The sequence below is a fragment of the Nelusetta ayraudi genome, unplaced genomic scaffold, assembly GCF_046127955.1.
Source record: "Nelusetta ayraudi isolate G7.1 ecotype Tasmania unplaced genomic scaffold, CSIRO-AGI_Nayr_v1 ptg000071l, whole genome shotgun sequence".
In the NCBI taxonomy this organism is placed as follows: domain Eukaryota; kingdom Metazoa; phylum Chordata; class Actinopteri; order Tetraodontiformes; family Monacanthidae; genus Nelusetta; species Nelusetta ayraudi.
In genome coordinates, this window is record NW_027466121.1 from 987,625 (window position 1) to 1,010,556 (window position 22,932).

At 40.4% G+C, this 22,932-nt stretch overlaps 2 protein-coding genes across 2 annotated transcripts; one reads left to right on the top strand and one right to left on the bottom strand.

Annotated features, from left to right (window-relative positions):
- Nucleotides 1–120: 120 nt before the first annotated feature.
- Nucleotides 121–5,922, bottom strand: pard6a (par-6 family cell polarity regulator alpha). The gene is made up of 7 exons (XM_076042735.1): nt 5,825–5,922; nt 5,438–5,699; nt 2,627–2,849; nt 1,766–2,055; nt 1,368–1,493; nt 825–1,009; nt 121–446 (listed from the first exon to the last, which is right to left on the bottom strand). Exons 2-7 carry the CDS (start codon nt 5,582–5,584, stop codon nt 149–151), a joined length of 1,269 nt encoding a protein of 422 aa, XP_075898850.1. The 5' UTR covers nt 5,585–5,699; nt 5,825–5,922; the 3' UTR covers nt 121–148.
- Nucleotides 5,923–13,401: 7,479 nt separating this feature from the next.
- Nucleotides 13,402–22,399, top strand: LOC142899323 (NT-3 growth factor receptor-like). Its single transcript, XM_076042864.1, has 18 exons — nt 13,402–13,711; nt 14,814–14,888; nt 15,136–15,207; nt 15,624–15,695; nt 15,953–16,107; nt 16,416–16,558; nt 16,735–16,879; nt 17,435–17,547; nt 17,761–17,944; nt 18,592–18,612; nt 18,739–18,776; nt 19,066–19,168; nt 19,533–19,721; nt 19,900–20,030; nt 20,206–20,378; nt 20,680–20,923; nt 21,414–21,572; nt 22,168–22,399. Exons 1-18 carry the CDS (start codon nt 13,470–13,472, stop codon nt 22,351–22,353), a joined length of 2,445 nt encoding a protein of 814 aa, XP_075898979.1. The 5' UTR covers nt 13,402–13,469; the 3' UTR covers nt 22,354–22,399.
- Nucleotides 22,400–22,932: the final 533 nt, after the last annotated feature.

A 22,932-nucleotide genomic window follows, 5' to 3' on the forward strand; every position in this document is an offset into this window, starting at 1 on the left:
TTGTAAAAAAAAAAGAGTTTTTCATGATGCTTGTGGCAAAGCCATAATTCAATAGCCAAGGGCAGTATGTCACAACTCCACCTCCAATTTAAGGGAACAGAAAACTATTGTGGTTTGTTAAGAGTACAACCACCTGCTTGTGTTGTGCTTACAATGTCAATATGTTGTTGTCCTTCCGGATCCCCTGACTGCTAGACGCATACATGGAATTTCCATTTTGATTGGGCACCATAGTCGGGCCCTCCCTCAGTGTTGCTCCAACGCTATTTGGCAGGGAGATGCTTTGGGGGAGCAGCGTAACCGCGGCAGAGTTTCTATTGAAGTTTGTGTCATTGCTGCTGCTCATTGGTTGGGAGTAAAATGAGGCCAAGCAGTCGTTCTCCAAAATGACGTCGGCATCGGCATCGGCATCGTCGTCATCATCGCCGCTGTCTCCCTCTGCAACGCTGTTAATATAGCAACAAAATGTTGTTACTGAGTTCAGTCCAAAATTACATGCTAAATTAAAATCCTAATAAATACATTTTCGAGCAATTTCCAGATTTAATCCGTGAAATTATATGTTGATTACAGTTAACTGCAAAAGCTTTGATGCTAACAGTTAGCATTACAATGTGTCTTCCCATAGATGTTAGCATTAAGCAAGGCTTTCCACATGTTTTTAGTTTTATTGAAAGGTTATTAGTTATTTTTACCTTCATTATGGCAAGGTGGTGCAAATGCTGCAACATGTTTTAGTTTTACAAATAAAATATTCTTTTGTGACAGTTTTTAATATGGTAAAAAAAATAAATACATAAGATTAGAGATAGAATGTGTCCTACCTTGTAGTTATGGGGTTGCTTTGAGAAACGGGGCTTGATGAATCGTTTGATGCCGCACAGCTCGTAGATCCACCCGAGTTGCCGTCTGACGTTTTACTATCCCGGTGAACTACGTTGTTCCTCTGATTTGCTGGTTTCACTGTCACAATGAGATTGTGACTGTTGGCCACCATCATATCTGTCACCTTAAATATAAAAGATAAATTATTAGAAAAAACAACCAAAGAGTTCCTAAAACTTTCATGCTGCTAAAATGTATTTATTTGTTAAACTATTTGTTAAATGTTAGATTAGTACCAGTGCTAAAACATCAGCAAAATAAATCATAAAAATGTTCATCTTAACGTCCAAATAATTAGAAAAAATGTTGCATGCATTATGATAGTCATTATATCAGCTACTGTACAGTAATATCTAATAAAAAAAAGTATTTATATAAACATTGGTGAAGCTAATTTTGTATGAAAATGATTATGCACTTCTGTCTGAAGCCAATTTAAAAGAAAAACAAAAAAAACAAACAAATTTGTCGTCTGTATTTACCTGATCCAGAGATTTTCCAGCGACATCGATGCCGTTGACCTCAAGGATTTCATCATTAACTCCCAGAAGCCCAGTGCTTTCCGCGAGACCACCTCGTACCAAACGAGATATGAACACTCCAGGGACCTACAGGGTCAATTTGACATGAGTCAATGACAATGACGGATCAAGCCAAGAACATGTGAACATATTTTATCTGTAATTTGATTTCTTCTGCAGAATGAAAACCCTTCACCACTTGGTCAGTGCGGCTAAGCACTGTCGCAAGTACACACATACATAGTGAGTAAGAGGAAGAAATACTTTGAATTTAAGAACTGATATTGGCTTGATGTATGACAGATAACCACAGTGTTAAATTAAATTATTTTAGATTAAATTAATTATCTTTAACTTACCTTTTCAACTCCTTGAGCTGTCACTCGCACACTCACTCCATCGCGAATGTAGAAGCCCAAGGGTTTATGGGTACCATGCTTGTGGAGACGTACTCTTCGGTGTGTCTCGGGTAAGATGTCCACATCAATAATGGATGAAATCTGCCTGAAATTCTGTGGTAGGCCTATCAACAAGCTCTGCTTGTTCCGAGAGTGAGTGGAGCCGGAGGTGGTGGTGCGGAGTCCAGCGAGGCCAAGACCCTTCTTTCGCCTCTGGAGAGAATTGGTTGCAAACACCACTGGTTTGCCTTCTTCAGAAAAACACAAGAGCAAAGCAGATGGAAGAGTAAATAGGTGATCATGCTGGAACACTTTCAGTATTGTTTAAGACCATTCATTGAATCAAATCAGTGGACAGTCTGGATTGTCACTGAAGTTTTCACTCCAACCTTCACATACACATACATACTATAACAGCGCAATTTAAACCATTCAAATGTCTTAAGAGCTGTTCAGATGCAGCAGCTGGGGGCTGGGTTGGAGGTGGGCAATTGTACCAACAGCATAGTTGTGCATGCAGCATTGCTGAAAGGGAGATCAGTGTGAAGGCTTGGATTTCAATAGAGCGACTATTGTGTTAGAGCAAATGTGAGTTGCTAAAGACTGATCAGCCGGGCAGATGACCTTAATATCCTGCAGTAATTTTGTGCTAAGCTGCATTAATAGGCATTCCTTTTCTAAGCTTAGGGCCGGATCCACAAAGACTTTGCGCACACGTCTGCGTGTAGGCGTTGTTTACCGTTTCTGTCAAAACTCTGTCTGAAGAGCTGATGATGAGAAACACAGTGCCACAGTTTATTTCAGGATTAGACCTGGTCTTACCTTTCTTGGTGATGATAATGCGAAGCAAAGGACTAGCTGATGAGACCGCTTTGTGGAAGTTTTCATCATTGTTGATTGGAAGGAGGTCGCCTTGGATGTCTGCATATCCCAGCAGCATGTCAACACCAGGGATGTGATGGATGGTTTGTAGGAGGTGATAGAAGTCCACAAAACCTCCGGGGCCATTCCTCTTGAGGGCAAAGCGGCGATATTCTGCCTCAAACTAGTGTTAAAAAAAAAAAAAAAAAGAAGCAAAAAAACATTAATGGCAAAACAAACAATTCAAAGATAATTTGGATAATTTTAGTTAGTTGGCAACATGACAAAGCTTTAGGCATTCATCTTCCACTTATATTCATTTTCTTTGCCACTTATGTGTGGGGTGCCTTCGCAAGAAGATGGCTGGGACCCACCTTACTTTGAATTGGGAAACAACTGTATGTACAGGCACCTAATAGCCTATGCTTGCCCTATAGCGTGCACTAACGGCACTGCGTTGGAGGCTGTGCTGCACATGTGCAGCACACCTCAGTACAACAGCTCTCACAACTTTTTACATACCGCCGAGAGCATTTTAACAAGTAGCATAGCATCTGCCTCTGTCAGTCAAAAAGGCTTTAAGGGGAGTGGTTGGGTCAGTTAAAAGGAAGATTAGGGCCACTCTGCCTGTCAGGGGGCATCCCACTCATCCCTGCCACAGCCTTTTCTGTGCATGTATTTGTAAAAATAATTCTGAACATTTTTAAAGCCTATAAACTATGACTACATACAGTATGTGTTATTAGCTTCAGAATACTGACTACCGCTACGTCTACGGCTACCGCTACTGGAGTGGTCCGCCTTTTTTTTCTCCTGCTTCCGTGTAGGAATTCAATGAGCGCTTTGTGTATCATGCCATCATTACTGGTGTGTTTACAAAAACCGTGGCTACAGTCATAAATCATCAGTGACAGTTAGCAGCATCATGCCAGGACGGGTGGTTAGACACTGGCCTCCAGTGACAGATACAGGTAGCCTGTCACTTGTCACAATCTTTGCGATACTATAAGCTAATGAATGATTCTACTGCAGAACACTTGCTATGTTCAACTCTTACAAAGTTACGATGGAAACCTTGCAATGCATGCTGTGTTGTATGTGATGTTGTAATGTATTTGTGTGATAATAATATTTGTGCTGCAGTCACTGACGCTGATGTCAGACGTCCGCGAGTGTTCATGTTTTTTTTTTTGTAAACGCACGAGTAATGGCGGTGCCACAAGATGGCGTCATACACAAGCGCTCGGATTTGTCCACGTGACAGAAAAGACATTTTAATTAGGAATATTCTTCTTTTCAGTGTCAAAATACTCAATTTATAATTTTATAGCTCGAAAAAGACGAAGGACTCAAGCTCTCTGAAATGCGCTGGAAAGACAAATACACAGGCTCTCATGGTGACACAGTGGGAGCAGTTTCATCAGTGACACCATGCATCTGTGTGACTCGACTTGGATGACATAATCATCTCAAGTTCAGCGGAAAATACATCTAAATTGGTCACGTGAGAGCTGTTTTTTTTTTAGGGGTGGGTGATGATTTTTTTTTTCTTCTTCTTCTCTTTTAACAGGCCATCATAAAATTATAATTTTACTCAAGTTGAATTTTGATGGCTAAACTGCCACCAAATAAAACATTAGATCTACATCTACATAGATGGCCAGACAGTAATATGTGACTTTAGTGTTCTTCATAGGCCAGAATTAAGTGAGTTTTTGTGTTAAAGCTATTTGGAATTTTTTGTTTCACTTGTATTTTCACAGCAATACATTGCTTCAAACCTGTAACAAAATAAATGTGTATTTATTTATTTTTTTTTTTAAATTGCTGTCCTGTCTTGGCCCTAACTCCACTTATCTGTCAATAACAGATTTTTTTTTTTTAAAGGACTCTTAGGGCATTTGTTCCAGCATTTCTTTCTACTAACCACCAGCAGACTAGCATACCATGAGCTAATGTCAGGTATGCTGTGGAAAATCATCAAATTTCACTTATTTGGTCGAAAAAAATAACATTCCATTGTCGAGTGAGTGTGCTTCAAGAGGAATGTGAGCCTATTTTCCTCCTTCAATTCCTCCCGGGATATCAGAACAGACCCAGGTTTCAAACTGAGAGACTATCAATAAATTAACTGTATTGACTTTATTGTCACTGTTAGGCTAAAAAGTGTGATAATGCAAAAAAAAAGTGGAGTGTTTTTGGTTGGTGGTGTACCTTGGGATTTTTTTTCAATGTAAATACGTTAAAAAAAAAAAAAAAAAAAGGGCTCAAAAAAGTTGAAAAACACTGGCATGCAGTAAGTAACACGCGTACGAAAGAGATTTCTCTAACACAATGCGAGAAAGCAAGAAGTAAAGGCTTTGTACACTTTGCCAACGTGTTGTTTTCATTATTATTATTTTAGCGGGCGAGAGAGAGAGAGAGAGGGGGGGGGGTGAGGCAAGAGAGTAGGTGAGAGAGCGCGCGCGCGCGCGCGAGAGAGAGAGAGAGAGAGAGAGAGAGAGAGAGAGAGAGAGAGAGAGAGAGATTGTTTATCACAGGGACTGGAAGGCAGCGAAAATAGCCAGTTCACTACAGACTCATCCTAGCTGTCGGTGGCTCGCACCTCCACGCAGCTCTCTTAATCTCCATCGGCATCGTCGGGTAGAGAGCGACAGCACTTTACACACGAACGGACACACGCGAACACGTTTGATTTTGACGCCCTTTCGCACCATGTCAGAACAATTACAAGCGACAGTCGAGCGATAATCCACCGAGGTTGCGACTCACTTTGCTTTTGACCTCCACCACACTGTCATGCAGTTTGAACGACATCCGGCGCTGTTGCTGTTGCTGCTGCTGCTGCTGCTGCTGCTGCTGCCTCGACATCTCGCTCCCCCGGTGACCGCCTGCTTGAGGCACTGCAGACAAAACCATCCACTTGGATTGTTTCCTTGTCTGTCCGGCAGTAAATAAGCTCTCCTAATGGCTCAATGCGGCCACCCGAACCGCGGCGTAGCTCCCTCTCTCTCCCTGGGTTTCGTTCGAGACTCTATAAGGAGAAAGAAAGAAAGAAAGAAAGAAAGAAAGAAAAAAAACAACCATAACATAAATCCCGATCCCTTTGTCTGGCGTCGATGTGCGTCTGAAGACACACGGTTGTCACGGTTTGCTTACGAAAAGGGTAGAAAACGTGCTCCCGAAACCCGTCCGGTAAGCCAGTGAGGAACTGGAGGTGCTGGTGGAACTCGTCCCTCTTCATATGCACCAATTGAGGAGACAGAAGGACACAACGGAGGAGGCGGAGTTCTGACGCTGGAACAATGACAATGCCGTAACGCCAGTACAGTAGCGCCGCTGCGCATTCAGTAATGCCAACGCTGCTGCTGCTCCGTGTGTGTGTGTGTGTGTGTGTGTGTGTGTGTGTGTGAGTGCGTGTGAGATGATGCTATGATGCCTGTCTAGATATGTATATATCTATATTTTGAGAGCTAATTAGAGTTAGAGAGCTATTAAGAATTGGTTGTTCGCCCTGCAACTCACCCTGGCCTGTCTGCAACTCTGACTACTTTTATGTCTCTTTCTTTGTCTCTCTCTCTTTCCTCATTTTTTTGTTTTTCCTTTTCACCCCCAACTGGTTGAAGCAGATGACTGACTGTGGGGTCCGGATCTGCTCTAGGTTTCTTCCAAGAGGGAAGTTTGTCTTGGCCGCCGTCGCACCTTGCTTGCTTTGGAGGGTTCAGCTGGTTTTCTCCTGATCGCGCAGAGCGCTTCGAGACACCTTTGCTTGTGGTTTAGCGAGTTGGTTGATCGATTGACCCATTCAGGTCTTTTAAGTCCCCAGAAAAAAGGGCATCCCCCCTGCCCCCGGGGTCGCACTTTCCAGCTTCGGAGGAATTAAAATGGGGTAACCCAAAGTATTGTTTAGAGCATAAACATCGATTCGTCCCCGTACCCGAGGTTGCCCTTTCAGGGGTTAAGGGGGGTTAACTCCAATGTACAGGCACCCAGCTAGGGGGCAACCAAGTTGCTACGGTTGCCTGGCCCCTCCAGGAATCTGGAACCAGAGCCCAAGTTGATTAGGCCGACAATCATTGCTAAGAGAAGGACGAGGGATGTAGAATGACACATTTCTGTTTACAGTTCAGTATATATATATATGAGCCCTTATCATCTAGATTACAGTAAAAACTTTATTTTAACATTATAAATACTTGAGACCCGGTGGCTAGATGCACACTTGACTCTGCTTCGTGAAATCCTGTTTGTTCACTTCTTTGCACAGATAATTGACTCAGAGAACTCTGTGTTTCAGTTGGAATGCCAGCAATGTCAACCAGCCAACTTCTTGAGTCAACCTGCTCCTGCTTTCGATCAGATATACCTCCAGCTAGCTAACTTCTCTCCTTCTGAAGTGTGTACGTCTTATATGATTCTTTTCTCACACTTCATTTGGCATTTACTTGTGAGTTTGTCTTTTTAACCACCTTAGAATTCCAACCCTGGCAAACAACTGAAGTCAGGTGAGGACATTTAAATAAATAGAGAAAACATATCTCAAGATCTGAGTCCCAAACACCTCACTACTCATGAATGTCCATTATGCGCGGTATGTAGTGAGCCAGTCAGTGTAGAATTCTTGTGTGCTGGTTGTCACGTTTGGGTGTGACAGGTGACAAGTTGAAAGACAGGTTTTGTGGGTGTGATGTGGTTTCTGTCGTTTCTGCCTGGAATTCCCTGGCCTGAAAAACAACAAAAAACAGAATTTCGCTCCCTACCAGCAAAAACGAGATGACGGCTCACTGCATTGAAGCAGTAGTGAAATTACAGGAATAAAATAATAATGCCAAATAATGAGACTGTTGTCCTCAGAATTGGTTTAATTAATTGCAACTGCAAGCGAAGGATCATCAGCTGCAACCACAGTTATGTTTGAATTGGTTAAATGGTTAAATGAAAATGTAAACATTAATCATCGTCATGGATGGGTGACAAACGATTTATATTATTTTTATATTTATATTTCTGGCGCCATCTAGTGGCCAATAAGACTGAAGTGGATTGACGTCACACACACGCACGCACGCACGCGCGCACGCGCGCGGGGACACACCCTGTATGAATGACGCAAAATATAAGTCAATGTGAAACTAAAAGTTTTTGTCTTGCTTCTTGGGCAGATGCAGCCTAGAAAAACGCATTTAAGGAAATTTGTGGACATTGAAAGGATGTAAATGTAGTTAATAGTTCTTGATTTTACGCTGTGTGTGATTTGCATATTTTGCGAAACGTTTATTGTTTTGAAAAATGTTAAAAGCTAAATTTAGAAAATGAACGATTGTTTACTGTACTCGGAAATTCAACATTCAACATTAATGGTGTTAACTTAAAATAACCACAGTAATGTGTTTGAGTTGCTTAGGAGGATGTTGTGATACTTGTTTTTGTTACTAGTGAAACTATACCTGACCTTCTGTAAGCACAGAGTTGAATTAAATTGCTGTTAAATGTGGGTATTGTCTTTGTTCTCAACCATTTATTGAGCAAATCGGAAGTATATTTGTGTATATGTGGTGCAATTGAAAAGTAAAATTTAGCACAAACGCAACAGTTTTTCATGGGCGCACAAATCAATTTTCCACCTTTTGGTGGAACTTTACCATATCCCATCACTTTAATGGACATCTTCCTGAATTCTGACCATTATTGTATCCCATTCCTTAAGGATCTTTTTTTAAATGTAATTTGCCAGCAGATAATGCGCTGTCCCTTTTGGTAATTGGCTCAAAATGTCGGACGATGCGAAAACTTGATAGTTATGTGTGCGTGTTTCATCTTTTAAGTCGTCAATATAAACCATTTTAGTTAATCCATTATTGGCTACAGCGGGATAAGCACTATTGTTACACACGTGCACGCACACACACACAGACAAATGTGAGATTCTCTAGTGCCTAGTACATTATTCCAACCAACTTTATAACTTATCTCACCCCATTCAGATGTGTTAATGGAAGCATACAGCAGAGGCAGCAATTTAAATCATGCGATTAAGTTCTCACCACTCGCTGATGCCTCGCCAAATGACTAATGCTCCTTCACCACAAAAGCCCAGGAGTCAGCAACCCACAACAGCCGCTGCACATCTTTTGTTCATGGACCCACACACACACACACACACACACACACACACACATACCCCTGTGGACCATTAAGTTGCATTAAAGTCTCTTCATGACTTCATGGCACCATAGTTGGACTCAATTGCTACAAAGTTTCACCACAATTTACACAACCCAAAGTGAGCATTAATGCATTAGTCACAATCATAGAAAATGTACCAAGCAATAACAACAGTCCATTAAGTTTGCTATGTCACTTCTGGACATTTGAAAACTTTTACACAACAATGAAGGTGACAACTAACAGAAGCATAGTTAGTGCTTTGCTTGTTTGTGCCACTCAAAATCTCCAAGTCAATTCTTCTGAAAAAAGCATGTCTGGAAGAAATGCTGATAAGTCACACAACATATCCTCTATAGTACCTGTAAATAATTACAGTTGGTACTCATGGTAATAAAAAAAAAGAGCTAGAAAAGAAGAACAATGAGAATGAAAACAAAAAATGATTTAAAAAAAAAAATGAGGCTGATTAGTACTAGAGAAACAAAACAATTGTATCCAGCCATGGATATATTAAAAACACAAACATATTTATATTGTCTTTGGAAAAGAGGAGATACCTGGCCTCAGCCTAATGACAAGGCAAGGCTGGGGGAAAGCCAAAAAAGACCAAAAGGCATAACTGTATTTGTGTACGTAATTTTGTCAGCAGGATTTTCCATTTGGTGGCCTGTTCCATTAAGACCCTGTTAGTGGCTAAAGGCCAAGGGTTTTTCCTGCCAGGGGCACAACACGGTCAGTAATGGTGTGTATTTCTTTGTGTGCAAGTGAATACGGACATGTGTATGTTTTTTTTCTTTTTTTCTTTTCATAAAACAAATGGCAAACATTACATCCCAAATTGACTCACGTGTCCTTCTGGCCTCTCAGGATCCTGGACACAAGAGTAAAATAATCTAATTTACCAGAAATAAATATGTTTCTTTAGGCTAAAAGTATGAACAAAGCTAATTAGAGATCATCAGACAACAAGAACGTCTCTAGCTGTCACTCTCAACTTTATGAATCCCCTTGAAGGAGCTCTGCAATATGCCTGTGACTGTGAAACTCAAATTGTAAAGAAAACAAACAAAGCTGGAATGGCTTGCCGAGGGTGACCTGGACCCCGTAGATCTAGTTCTATGACTAAACAACTTGGGCTGCATCTTCATAATACTGGTATAATAACTGTAGATGTATTTGTAAGGGAACATGTTTGAAAGCTACTACCACATACAAAATAACAACGAAAGTCAAAAAGAGCCAATCTGCGACTGATCCACCAACATGTAATGAATGAATGAAGATCTTGGCAGACCTTATACACTATGTGGTGATGAGTTCACGATGATCAGGTTGACATTGGACTGAGTTGACTGGTATCTGGGGTGTGGACGAGGCAGATGGATAAGAACACAAAGACAGAACACAGTTGTCGCTTAGGAGTGGCAACTATTATGATAACTATTTGGCCCACTCACTAAACAAATCCAAATTTCCCAGAAGTCCATTCACCCAAACATTATTTTTTTAAACTTAACACTTGAAAAATGTACAATTAAACAGACATAGCAATGAAAACAACCAATGTTAGCAGCCACCTTGTATCTGTACCACCTGTGTATCTGTGTATGTGCAGTAAACTATTATTGCTTATTTTTGTATCTTGAGGTTATTGCTGTTCACAGTTTGCTAGTATTGAAAGACAAAGCAGCCTCGACTTGTTTGCATCTTAGGCAGTTGGTTTGTTTTTTTGTTTTTTGTTTTTCATAAAACATTAAACCAGCTGTACATTAAAGCCTGTTAAACTCCCGGTGGTTTCTGATACATGTGGTTTCCAGAAATGGCCTGATCAATGGAACCCGTGGTCCATTGGAGTGGAGCCACAAAGGGCCCTAAGGATAAATAAAATCCCAAGGCAAATGGAAGCAAAACACTAGGATGTATTGCTTTAGAGGGAAATGGACTTCTGTTAAAACATAATGGGTTCATGTTTTGTGTTTGTATCTGCATTCTTTTATTATTTGTGTGCAGTCATGATGGATTTCTTAAATGACTAAAGTTTGTTTTAGGGTTAAGATGCAAGTAATTTGATGTGTATTAAGTTAAAGAAAATACATTTTATAAGGCGTGTTTATAGAAAAAGATTTAGTTCATGAGATCATCTTTGACACCTTGAGCCCTTTTTTTAAGGCCCCTTCTCAAAAAATCACATGCTCAGAATAAAAAGGACATATCTTCCACAATTACAGTGTCTATTGTGATTATCTTGGCACCAAAAATAAAGGTAGCACTTGTGAGGCTGGCTCAGAAGTGAAAACATTAGCATTGAAACAGCTGTGCAACTTCATATTATGTCCTGTATCCCCCTATTTAAATGTGATTATTAAGCTTTTTGACTTCAGCAAGCCCTGCGATGAACTGGCGACTTGTCCAGGGTGTCGCCCTGCCTTTGCCCTAAGACAGCTGGGAAAGGCTCCAGCAGACCCCCGTGACCCTGAATAGGAATAAGCGGGCATAGAAGATGAATGAATGAATGAATGAATGAATGACTTCAGCAAGCCGTGGAAAAACATCTGGGCAACATCTCTACCAAGTTTGGTGCTGCTGCAGTAAAAGGTATTAGTAAAGACACGTCTTTGTGAGTTTTTTTCTTCAGATCCAGTAGAATCTGTGGTACTGTCATTAAAAATCGAGGGAATTTACAAATCAAAAACAGTTCAGGGCAACTATTTTTTACTACTCGTCTCTGCCACTTAGCTCCTCCCCCTCCATCTGGTGCGTCCACGGCACGAAGAGCACCGACTTCAGAATGCTCTCTAAATCTGCGGCATTCTAAACCATTTACGTTATTTTTTTTGTAAACATATAATTTTAGCCATATTACAAAGCTAAATATTATGACAGCCATTGTGTTGTTTTAGTAGAGTGATCTTACAATGGGTTATTCTGTTATTTGTCCTTAGAAAACCAATATAAAAAGAAATCACCAGTCATATTCTGGGTAACCCAATTTTGTTTTGATTATTTTTATTTTTTATTTTCATTCTGTTTTATTACATACCTACAAAGAGTGCTCTGTTATCACAGCTATATTAATAAGCTGTTTTCTACTTAGCTTTTTGGCTAAAAGGGTTTGGTCATTCCCATTTAGATGACATCAGCCACTAATGTCATGACTTTCTAATGTACCTATGACCAGAATACATTATAGATGAACCATTGATTTCCAATGGCAAGTTAATGTACTGCATGCGACCATTCTGCGGTTGTGTGACAGATGGAAAGGCATGACTTTCTGTCTCCGTCTGCGCTCCCTCTCTCTCTACATACATGCACGTGTGTGCACTCACGCACGTGCACGTGCACGCGCACACGCACACGCACACACACACACACACACACACACACTTGTTTATCTTTTGCCCATCCATTTTCTATCAGTGGTTATCCTGCACTTGGTGCCGTGAGGGTGAGGTTGGGGGGGGGGGGGGGGGGGGGGGTCTGTCTCAGATATACTAGGCCATACCCGAGAGAAGCCGCAAGTTCAATGTTAGGGCAACATAGTAAGATAAACAGCCTCTCAAATTCACATAGCAAGTGTACAAAAACAACAGCTTGTTTTTGTTTTTTCCCCAGTATTTCTTTCCTAATTTTAACTTTTTAGACTTAAAAACCTGTGCAAAAATAAAACATGACTTCTGTCCATATTCTTATTTTTTTTTTTATCACGTGTCATAATTCATTTAGCCTTCCCTGTGTGACAAGTCTGCGCAGCTGCATCCAGGTAGCAACGGTAAAGGGTTTTTTTTGTTGTTTGTTTGTTTGTTTTTGTGTTTTTTGACCTTTTGAAACACTTGGGGCAGAACTCTGGATGCAGGACGATTAACTAACAGTGATTTAGTGCGTTTAACTGCAAAAGAATTTAAGATTTATTTCTTTGCTTTGTCTTGAGGTGAACTGTTTGTTACCATCGTCATTAAGAAGGAGCTGGTTTCCTGTGAGGAATAGTATTTTATTTACGTTTTTATTATTCATTGTTTTTCTCTCTCTACCGGATCCACTATGTCTCCCACCTACCTGAACGAATCGATTTGCCCCGAAATTGACAAGCGTCAAGCGGGACCAAATGAACAGCTGGGATATTTGAGCGGAGTGGGGCCACGGCCCCGCTGAAAGGGCGGCAATATGTGTCTTCGATACGTTCACAGAAGCGATAAATACGTAGGTTGCCGGCGTGGTGCCAAGAACGAACTAACAGGTTCCTGTGAAGGGAGAGAGAGAGAGAGAGAGAGAGAGAGAGAGAGAGAGAGAGAGAGAGAGAGAGAGAGAGAGAGAGAGAGAGAGGTTGCGTGGGGCGGGGTGGGGGTGACACGCTCCATACAGAAACAGTGAAAATGGGACGAAGCAAAACAGCCACTCGGCCCCGTTCGTTTGTCCCTCGGCGAATCTTTTCCTTCGGTGTGCCGATTGGGAGGTGGAATCGCTCTGTTACACGCGCACAGGAATACATCTAAATCTTTTATTTTTTATTTTTTTTTATTTTTTTAAAACGGATTCAAACCATTTCAAAAACTTTTTTTTGTGTGTGCGTGTGTGTGTGTGTGTGTGTGTGTGTGTGTGTGTGTGTGTGTGTGTGTGTCGAAGTGCAAAGTGCAGAATGGATGTAATGAACGCGCTCTGCGGAAGATGCTGCTGGAAGGTTTTCTTCCTCTTGACTCTTTTCTTTCGTAAGCACCTGAGCTCCCTGCTCGACTGCCCGTCCACCTGCACCTGTTCACCTCTGGAGATTTACTGCAATAAATCCGAGAGCAGCGCAGTCTTTCCGCTTCTGACCTTCTCAAGCGGCAACGGGAACAACTCCGGTGCCATTGAGGACCTCCTGCAGAACATCACCTCCATGTAAGTTAAAAAATTTGCAACAATTTCCATCTAGTTTTACTCAGATTTTATTATTATTATTATTATTATTATTATTATTATTATTATTATTATTATTATTATTATTATTGTTCATCTGGCAGCTGTCTGTGAAATGAGTTTTGGCTTAACATCAATGTGCACAAATCAATACTTACCCCATGTCAATATTAAAAATACGGTCAATTATGAAAATGTAGAAAATTCCAATATCTTCTTTGGTAATGTACTAATGCGGTCTGACATTTGCCCATTATGTCCACGTTTATGGATCACAGAAGGATCAGAGGTCTGTGTGTGACATGTCAGTCTCTCCTGGCTGTCTGCATTTGTTGCACAGAGAAACAACTTTTTGGAAAAGTACAATGCGTATTAAGTAATTAATATTTAGTTCTAGTCTCCTAGAATAAGTACTTGTCTTTCTTGATAGTTGGAATGCTCTAAAATGACTTGTGAGATATAATGATATTTATTATTAATAGTGAAATAATGAATATATATATATATATATATATATATATATATATATATATATATATATATATATATATATATATATATATATATATATTTTTTTTTTTTTTTTTTTTTTATTTCACCAATGTGAGATTTAGGCCAGAATGACCCAAACCCACTCCTGGATATGACGTCCCCTTACTCTTGTTTCATTTCATTTCTTCCATTTGAGTCTGAACTCTACAGTATTTGCCTTTATTTCTTCTATCCCATATTTCTTGTCGTTGTTTTTCTGATTTAATGATGCTCTGAAAAATGTATATCATATAATGACCTCTCCTTGTAAATGTGATTTTGATGGACGTCTGTAACACGAGGGTCACATTTCAAACACTGCCTTGGTTTCTTTCTCATTTACAATGCGTGCATGAGCGTGAGCGTGTGCGAGCATGTGTGTGTGCGTGGGTGTGTGTGTGTGTGTGTGTGTGAGGGAGAAAGACGGAGAAAGAAAGAGTGGTTGTTTCGGAAACTGTTGCTTTCCATGTCTTGTTATATCGTATACTATTTGTATACAATTTGTATTTATTGTTTATTTTAATAGCTATTTCTGATTTTCTCCACTATTCAGACACCTTGAGAGCTGGACTGGCCTGCAGACCCTGAATAATGTGGATATGGAGCTGTACACTGGTTTACAGAGACTGTGAGTTGCCAAAGGACTTGGGCTCCTATCTTACGCCTGGTGCAAAGCGGCGCCAAGCGCAGCGCGAGTGTAACACTATTTTAAGTCCAACGCAGTCGTCATTTTCCTACCTGGTCCTGTTTGTCTTCACTTTTCATTTGCTGTTTTTAGCTTCCAAATATTTCTTTCCTTGCTTATTTGCAATACAGGGGCGACTGAGCTGAAGGGTATTCGTCTCCACTCACTGTGCTGTTGTGTGCTATTACAGGACAATCATTAAGAGCAACCTGCAAACAATCCAGACTCGGGTTTTCTCCAAGAACGTGCATCTGCGTTACATGTGAGTAGATACAATTAAAGGGCAATCTTGAGCGACGCGTCATCAAAGTGCATACGCTCAGTGAATATAATCCATCAGGACAGATCACACCGTTTGGATTCACTGCATTCCAACTTGGAAGCAATGGATATGCACAAATGGATATGGAGAAGTGTTGGAAAATGAACACTGGTGAAAAAAAATGAGGACAAAAAACAAAAAAAGAAACAAATACAACAACAACAACGATTTAAAGCAATAATAGGTGCTCAGTTTTGTGTGTGCCTGTGGGCGCGTGATGTAGTGTGAATTTCAGTGAGGGTGCTTCTGTCAGGGATTGAGTTTTTGCCCGTCTGGTTCAGATGATTCTTTGTTTCCTTTTACTGTAGACCCCCGCGCCCCCGTGTCTACATTTCAGTTTCTTTTTCTCCTTGCAGAAATCTGTCCAAGAATCCAATGTTGGCCACTTTGTCCTGGAAGATCTTTGAACATTTGCAGCTCGTGGAATTGTAAGTTTAGATTTCACTTAAGGTTATGGTTCCACACAATTACCGATTCCACTGTAACGGGGCAGTAGAAGCTTGAGGTCACCCTGGGTTGCAATATGGATGTTTTGATGCCTCCAATTTTTCCTCATGAATCATGAGAACGGGATAATTATGCTTTCTGGTCAGCATGCCTTGTTTTTGAGCACGAAAATGAAAGAGAAATCTTCGCTGATGATTTTTAAAGCTAAGATAAGTGTGGATGCTTTTTCTTTCTCCAGACGTTTAGAGGAAGTTGTGTTTGACTGCGGCTGTGAGATTCGCTGGCTGCAACTATGGCAACAGGACGGAAAGGCAGGCCTCAGCGGCCAACAGTTAAACTGCACCAGCGGCGACAGGAAAATACTGCTTCAGGATATGAACATCAGCAACTGTGGTGAGGATAAAATTGAGCAAATATTATGGTTCTGATTTTCATTTGTATGCTCAGTGAATATGGCAGACAATGCCTAAGGTTGGCAGGACCATTGCATGACGCGAGTAGCAGGAAATAATCAAGCTTCGTATTTCATTTGGATTCTGGGTTTGATTTGTTTGGAGTTTGCAGAAGTGTTAAATAAAAATCAGTCTTGTATTTGGGTATTTGGCCTTATTTATGGACCTTTTAGAGGAAAACTGGGCTTATCGCTGAAACGTGACACTGTAGTCTTATGTCATTCCCTTTTTTTTACGACAACTTTTCAGATTTACCAGAGATCAGCGTTAGCCAAAGCAACCTGACAGTTGTTGAGGGTGGTCAAATCACTGCAATCTGTAATGGCTCTGGACATCCCTTACCCGAGGTGGACTGGCCTATCAAAGGCTTGCATTCCTTCAATACGCATTGGGTTAGTTGGACACACACACACACACACACACACACACACACACACACACACACACACACACACACATAAAATATATGGAAAGAACTAAATATTAAAGAATGTCCTTGCTTGCTGCTCTCTTCTGTTGTCTTATGCATTATTTTTCTTTTCTGTTTTCCCCCTCTCGCACTCTTCAGGAAAATGTATATGACAACAACACAATTCATTCTATCAAAATAACTTTGACCAATGTTAGTAGAGAGGATAACAACGTCCTATTAACCTGTACTGCTACTAACATGGTCGGCTTGACCAATGCTTCTGTGCTACTTTCTGTTCACTGTGAGTACTAAAACTTCCACGCATGCACGAGCGCTCGCGCGCACACACACACACACACACACACACACACGCACACACGTACACGCCCGCACACACACAACATTGAAAATGCATCCGTGACGATCTGCGATCTATTTAGTTTGGATTTTTTTTTTTTTTTTTTTACAGTAATCTTAACACATTGTGATAATAATTATGCCCTATTTTACGCTACCTATTTTATTTGGTTTTTTTTTTTGGTTTTTTTTTTTTATGTTTTTACTGTCCATTGAACATTAAATATATAAATAGATCAGTTAAATTGATTTCACTGCCAGGAGGAAATTGGACCATGCACTACCTCAGAAAATTTAGCTGCATTTCACTTGGAAAACCGATGAAAATACAATCCGGGTAACAATCACGTTTAAACAATTAATCGTCAATAGTTTTCTTTCTCTATCATTCATTCTATCTATCAATCATTTTATGTGTTCATAGTAATAATAAGAAAAATCCTCCCCTTGTCCGTGTCAACCACAAACTGACCAGTGCTCGTCTGCCCTGTCGTCTCAGTTCCCCCTTCCATCGTGAGGCTCAGGGAACCAGAACGCCGCCATGACACGTGCATAGAGTTCACGGTTCGAGGTTCACCCTTTCCCACTTTACGATGGTTTCACAAGGACAAGGTACGTTTCATCTATTTGTCCGTGTCGTTTTCGATCACAATTAACATTAAACAAGTGTATTAGAAGAACGTGTATTTTGAATATGATGTGATCAAAGGGTTTGGGTCTGAGACCCCCACAGGAAGTAGATCATCATGGTCATCATCTTTGTTGATGATGTAATGACAATTGCAATTGTTATATATTTTGAACTTTCCTTTACTTCACATTTAGGAAATTAACCACAGTGAATATGTACGCATCGATATGGATGTTTATCGCGACTACATCGAGGGCTGTCTTAATTTTAAAAATCCAACCCATCACAACAATGGCAATTATACATTGAAGGCTATCAACTACCTGGGTGTGGCCATTAGTACTGTCTATGGACACTTCCTGGACAGGCCTTTTGATGGTAAGTTTTGGTTTCCAATTTCAAACTAATAGTGGCGTCGATGTAATTATTGATTAATTATTCGAGTACATAACATGTGTTTTGTATGAAATAAATGTCATCGGCCTCACTGATGTGACAAAGGCCAAACATGCTGTACACACCATTACTGAGGACTTTGGAAACTTGTGAATGACATTGGAATACAGTACAAACATGTGCTGCCGAGTAATTATGGACAGTTTGCTCAGAAGAATGCTGTGATCAACTGTATCAAATGCCGCAAAGATCTGGGAGAACTAAAACAGAAGAGTGCTGTCCTGACGCCATCAGGAGATCATTACTAACATTTAGCAGCAGTACAGCCTGCGATTATCCCTGTAAGCTGACTGAAACTCCTCAGATAGGTTGCTGCCATGTGAAAACTCATTTAGCAGCCTGGCAACTATTTTCTCTAAGATCTTTGGCACCAACAGAAGCTTGGAGATTAAGAGGTACTACAGAGGTACTACTACTACTACAGCTACTTTGAGGGATTGTGGTGCATAATCTGTGGCTAAGGACGGTTAAATTATTATGTATTACTATGTAGTATGTATGTAAGTATGGAACTATTAATTAAAATGTTACCTCCCTAAATGTTTTCTACCTATTTGTCTTCTTCATAGGCGGAACTGATTATGACTATGGTAAGTATTGTGGGATGAAGACATTTTTTTGGTCATTCAAAAACGTGACTAGTAATATGCTTGATGAGAAGTTATGTCTCGCTGTGCAGCAGTGGAATGATTTGTGTGTTTTGTGTTTCTTTTTAGTAACACCAACTCCAGAACCTCAGGAAGACAACACCAGGGTGAGTGAAAATAAATAAAAATAAATCATTAACATTGCAATATTTCAGTTCAATGTGCACGATTTGTACTTTTTTAAATTGAGGAGCTATAAAATGTCAACGGAATTGTGAAGTACTTTGCTTCATAAATCTCTACGTCTAAAAACATGATATATAAGGTATCATCCATGTTTCTTTCTAAAAGTTAAACTATTGCCAGACGGTTTCAAAACTGTCAAGTAAATTTTTTTTGTGCATCAAAAGATTTAACAGTTAATCGTAAAGATTTACTTTCCTTACTTGGCTTTAGATCTCCATTGCATTTGGCCTGACAGGCTTTGCCCTTGTCATGGTGATGATCCTTCTCCTTGTCGTCAACAAGTATGGAAAACGCTCAAAGTTTGGCTTAAAAGGTAATCCACATAAATGTTTAGTTTCTTTATGTCCTCAGTGATTTGGAATGTTTTTCATCGGTCTGACAGTGTGACTGTGATTGTCCTTTGTGAAGCTTGAAAGTAGCAGTACTGAGTCCAGTCTCCTGGACCCAACGTTCCCTATACATTGTCGAGCCTACTCATGTCTGCCGTTGCTGGTCAACTGATCAACAATTCTGACGTACAATGAAATGTGTTTTAAATCTATCATATGTAACTTCTTTGTTTTCATTTCACTCCTTGTTTGGTAAAAAAAACAAAACAAAACAAAAAACATCAGGCACAATGAATAAAACTGGACTTCTATAAAATGTATATAGATGGATTTTACTTTATTTTACAGGATCAGTGGTAGTGATAAGTGGAGAGGAGGATTCTGCCAGCCCTCTTCATCATGTAAACCATGGCATTATGAGTCCCTGCACTCTGGATGGAGGGCCCCATGCAGTCATCATTGGAATGACCAGAATCCCTGTTATAGAAAACCCTCAGTACTTCAGACATGGACATAACTGTAAAAAGTCTACCACTTGTAAGTTTATGTATGGATTGGAATTTGTTATTATTTCTTACACTCTGCAAAACCAGGTGTTACTGATGTTGTTTTTAAACTGCCTTTTGCCCAAGATATGACATTAATAAATTAAGATCACTGATAACCAGATGAGTGCAAAGGGGCTTCAGTCACACTTTGACTCTTCCTCTCTTAGATGTCCAGCATATTAAACAAAGGGACATCATTCTAAAGAGGGAGCTCGGAGAGGGAGCATTTGGCAAGGTCTTCCTTGCTGAATGCTATAACCTGGACCCCAACAAAGAAAAGATGCTAGTAGCAGTAAAGGTAAGAGATGAACACGGTCCGTGTGTCTGTTGCACTGGGAGACATGCAGGGCTACAGCAGGAGCACTTAATGTCAGTGTAGTTTCTTATTAATTGAAATGTCATATTTTGCCGTTCAAAATTCACCCAGTCAATGTCAAACCAAATGTGCGCTTATTGTCCTTCTCTCGTTCCAGACTCTTAAGGATCCCACTCTGGCCGCCAGAAAGGATTTCCAACGTGAAGCGGAGCTGTTGACCAATCTTCAGCATGATCACATCGTCAAGTTCTATGGCGTCTGTGTGGATGGTGACCCTCTCATCATGGTCTTCGAGTACATGAAGCATGGAGATCTCAATAAATTTCTCAGGCAAGTACTTGATGAGTTTTGAGGGAGGGAAACTCGAACGAGTCACTTCCATTTGATCACTGAGCAGCTCGTCTCTGCCTCTGGATCTCATAACAACAGGTACTGATGATCAAAGGGAATTGTATTTTGAATAATTGTATAGAATAATATGATATGTATCAAAAGGTTATAGAGTAAATGTGTCTGTCTACAGAAATGTCTATAGCTAAGGTTCTTAAAAATGTTTTACTCTCAAATTAGCGCTTCAGGCTTCACTGTGTGTTAGATCTGACTTTTAATTGGCTTTATATGTTCTATGCAGAGCCCATGGACCAGATGCCATGATACTGGTTGATGGACAGCCCCTGCAGAACAATGGGGAGTTGGGTCTGTCCCAGATGCTTCACATAGCCAGCCAGATTGCAGCAGGCATGATCTACCTGGCCTCTCAGCATTTTGTTCACCGTGATCTGGCAACCAGGAACTGCCTGGTGGGAAATGGACTTCTCGTAAAAATAGGGGACTTCGGCATGTCCAGAGACATTTACAGCACAGATTATTACAGGGTGAGAAATGACTAAATTCATATTAAGCCAAAATGTACTCATATATATTCATACTATTATTAAAAAGGATGATTGACGACTAAAAAAAATTATGATTTACCCCAAAAACATCATGAAAAACTTACATTACTTCCAAACTTACATTAGATCGTCTTTAATCAAAATACTATTTTCAAATACCTGTGACTGTGGTTATTTTTTATGTTTTTATAATGTGTTCAATAACTCCATTAATGTTGTCCTAATGTCTATTTTGAGTTATTTGGAAATTATGTATGAATGAATTGATGAATGATTTAATTGAGACTTCCAAAACTGTGGTTGTGATTTGCAAAACTACGACTGTGTCGGGAATCACCATTTCCATTTGTACATTGGTTCCCTTTTACGTGGAGACTTTTTGTTTTTTGCATGGCCAAAAATATGTACAGTATCACACATATTGTCTGTTGCGACCCCTTTTCATGTTTATCTTAATGTTATTGCTTAGGTTGGCGGTCACACCATGCTGCCTATCCGATGGATGCCCCCGGAGAGTATCATGTACCGGAAGTTCACCACAGAAAGTGATGTCTGGAGCTTTGGAGTCATTTTGTGGGAGATTTTTACATATGGGAAACAACCGTGGTTCCAGCTAGCCAATAATGAGGTACAGCACCGGATGAGTCTCTATGGTGTATTATTTTTTTCCCCCTCTTTGCCCCTGATCCGACTGATGACCCACAAAGTTAAATAATTACTATCGTAAGCCTGGCTGAGAAATCTTAAAATGAGCTGTTAGACTGTAAATAGCGACACATTGGGAGCATGGCATTGGTCCAACCTGCCATTAGTTCGGCAAATTGCCCATTGGTCCGACCTCTCCTACCTCTAACCGTAACTCTAACCCGAATCCTAATGGGAGGTCGGACCAATGGGAAATTGGTCAGACTAATGGGAGATCGGACTAATGGACAGTTCCCGACACGTCTGGTTGGCAACAGCCAGCTCTAGGAAGAGTCCTGGTCGTCCTGAACAAATTCCTTTGACTTCGGGCTTGGTTTGTGCTGTGACAATAATTTGGTCAGGTGTGCCATTCCAAATCATGTTCAATCAACTGAATTTGTGGTAAATTCAGGTGGACTCCTGTTAAGTTGCAGAAATGCAAAAGGGGGATAATGTGAAGCACTGTAAATACTTTTCGGATGCATTGTATATGTATAAACACATGAGTATTAAATGTTTCTGTCTCTGTTTTTCTCAAGGTGATAGAGTGCATCACTCAGGGTAAGGTGCTGGAGCGCCCCAGGCTCTGTCCCAAGGAAGTGTACGATATGATGCTAGGCTGTTGGCAGAGGGAGCCACAACAACGCCTCAACATTAAGGACATTCAGAAGATACTTTTTGCTTTGATGAAATCCACACCAGTCTACCTGGATATACTGGGTTAGATCATTGCAAAAACTGATGAGACGGGATGTTCCGCATTTTACGAATGGAGTAAAAGTGACTTCACGATCTCACAAGCACATGGACTGTTTTGAGTGAAATCATGTTCGCTCACGGCACCGTGAAGCAGTGATTGAAGTTAACTACACAGCAGGCAGGTTGCTGGTCTGATTCCAAATGTTTCCTACTGTACGTGTCTGGGTTCTGTCTCCCTCCTGCTTCCGTAAAAATCCAAGGGCGTGGCAGGCGAGCACATTAGGCTAGCAACTGTAAATTGTCCATTGGCGTGAATGTGAGTGCGAATGCTTGTTTGCCTCTCTGACTTGTCCCTGTGATTAACTGCCAACTCTGACGCTGATAATATGGATGAAAGTTTGTTCTTTTTTTTTTTTTTACTGATGGGACCATACGAATCAAGATTAAGCATGGAACATCAATTGCAACTGCCTAAAACAGAGAAAACGAAATAAAATTTACTCCTTCACAGTAATGTATTTCAAACCAGCTTTCAGTGTACATCAGTAGTTCGGCCCTTACGACAAAAAGTATCGGTATACTTTTGTATTTACATTTATCTATAT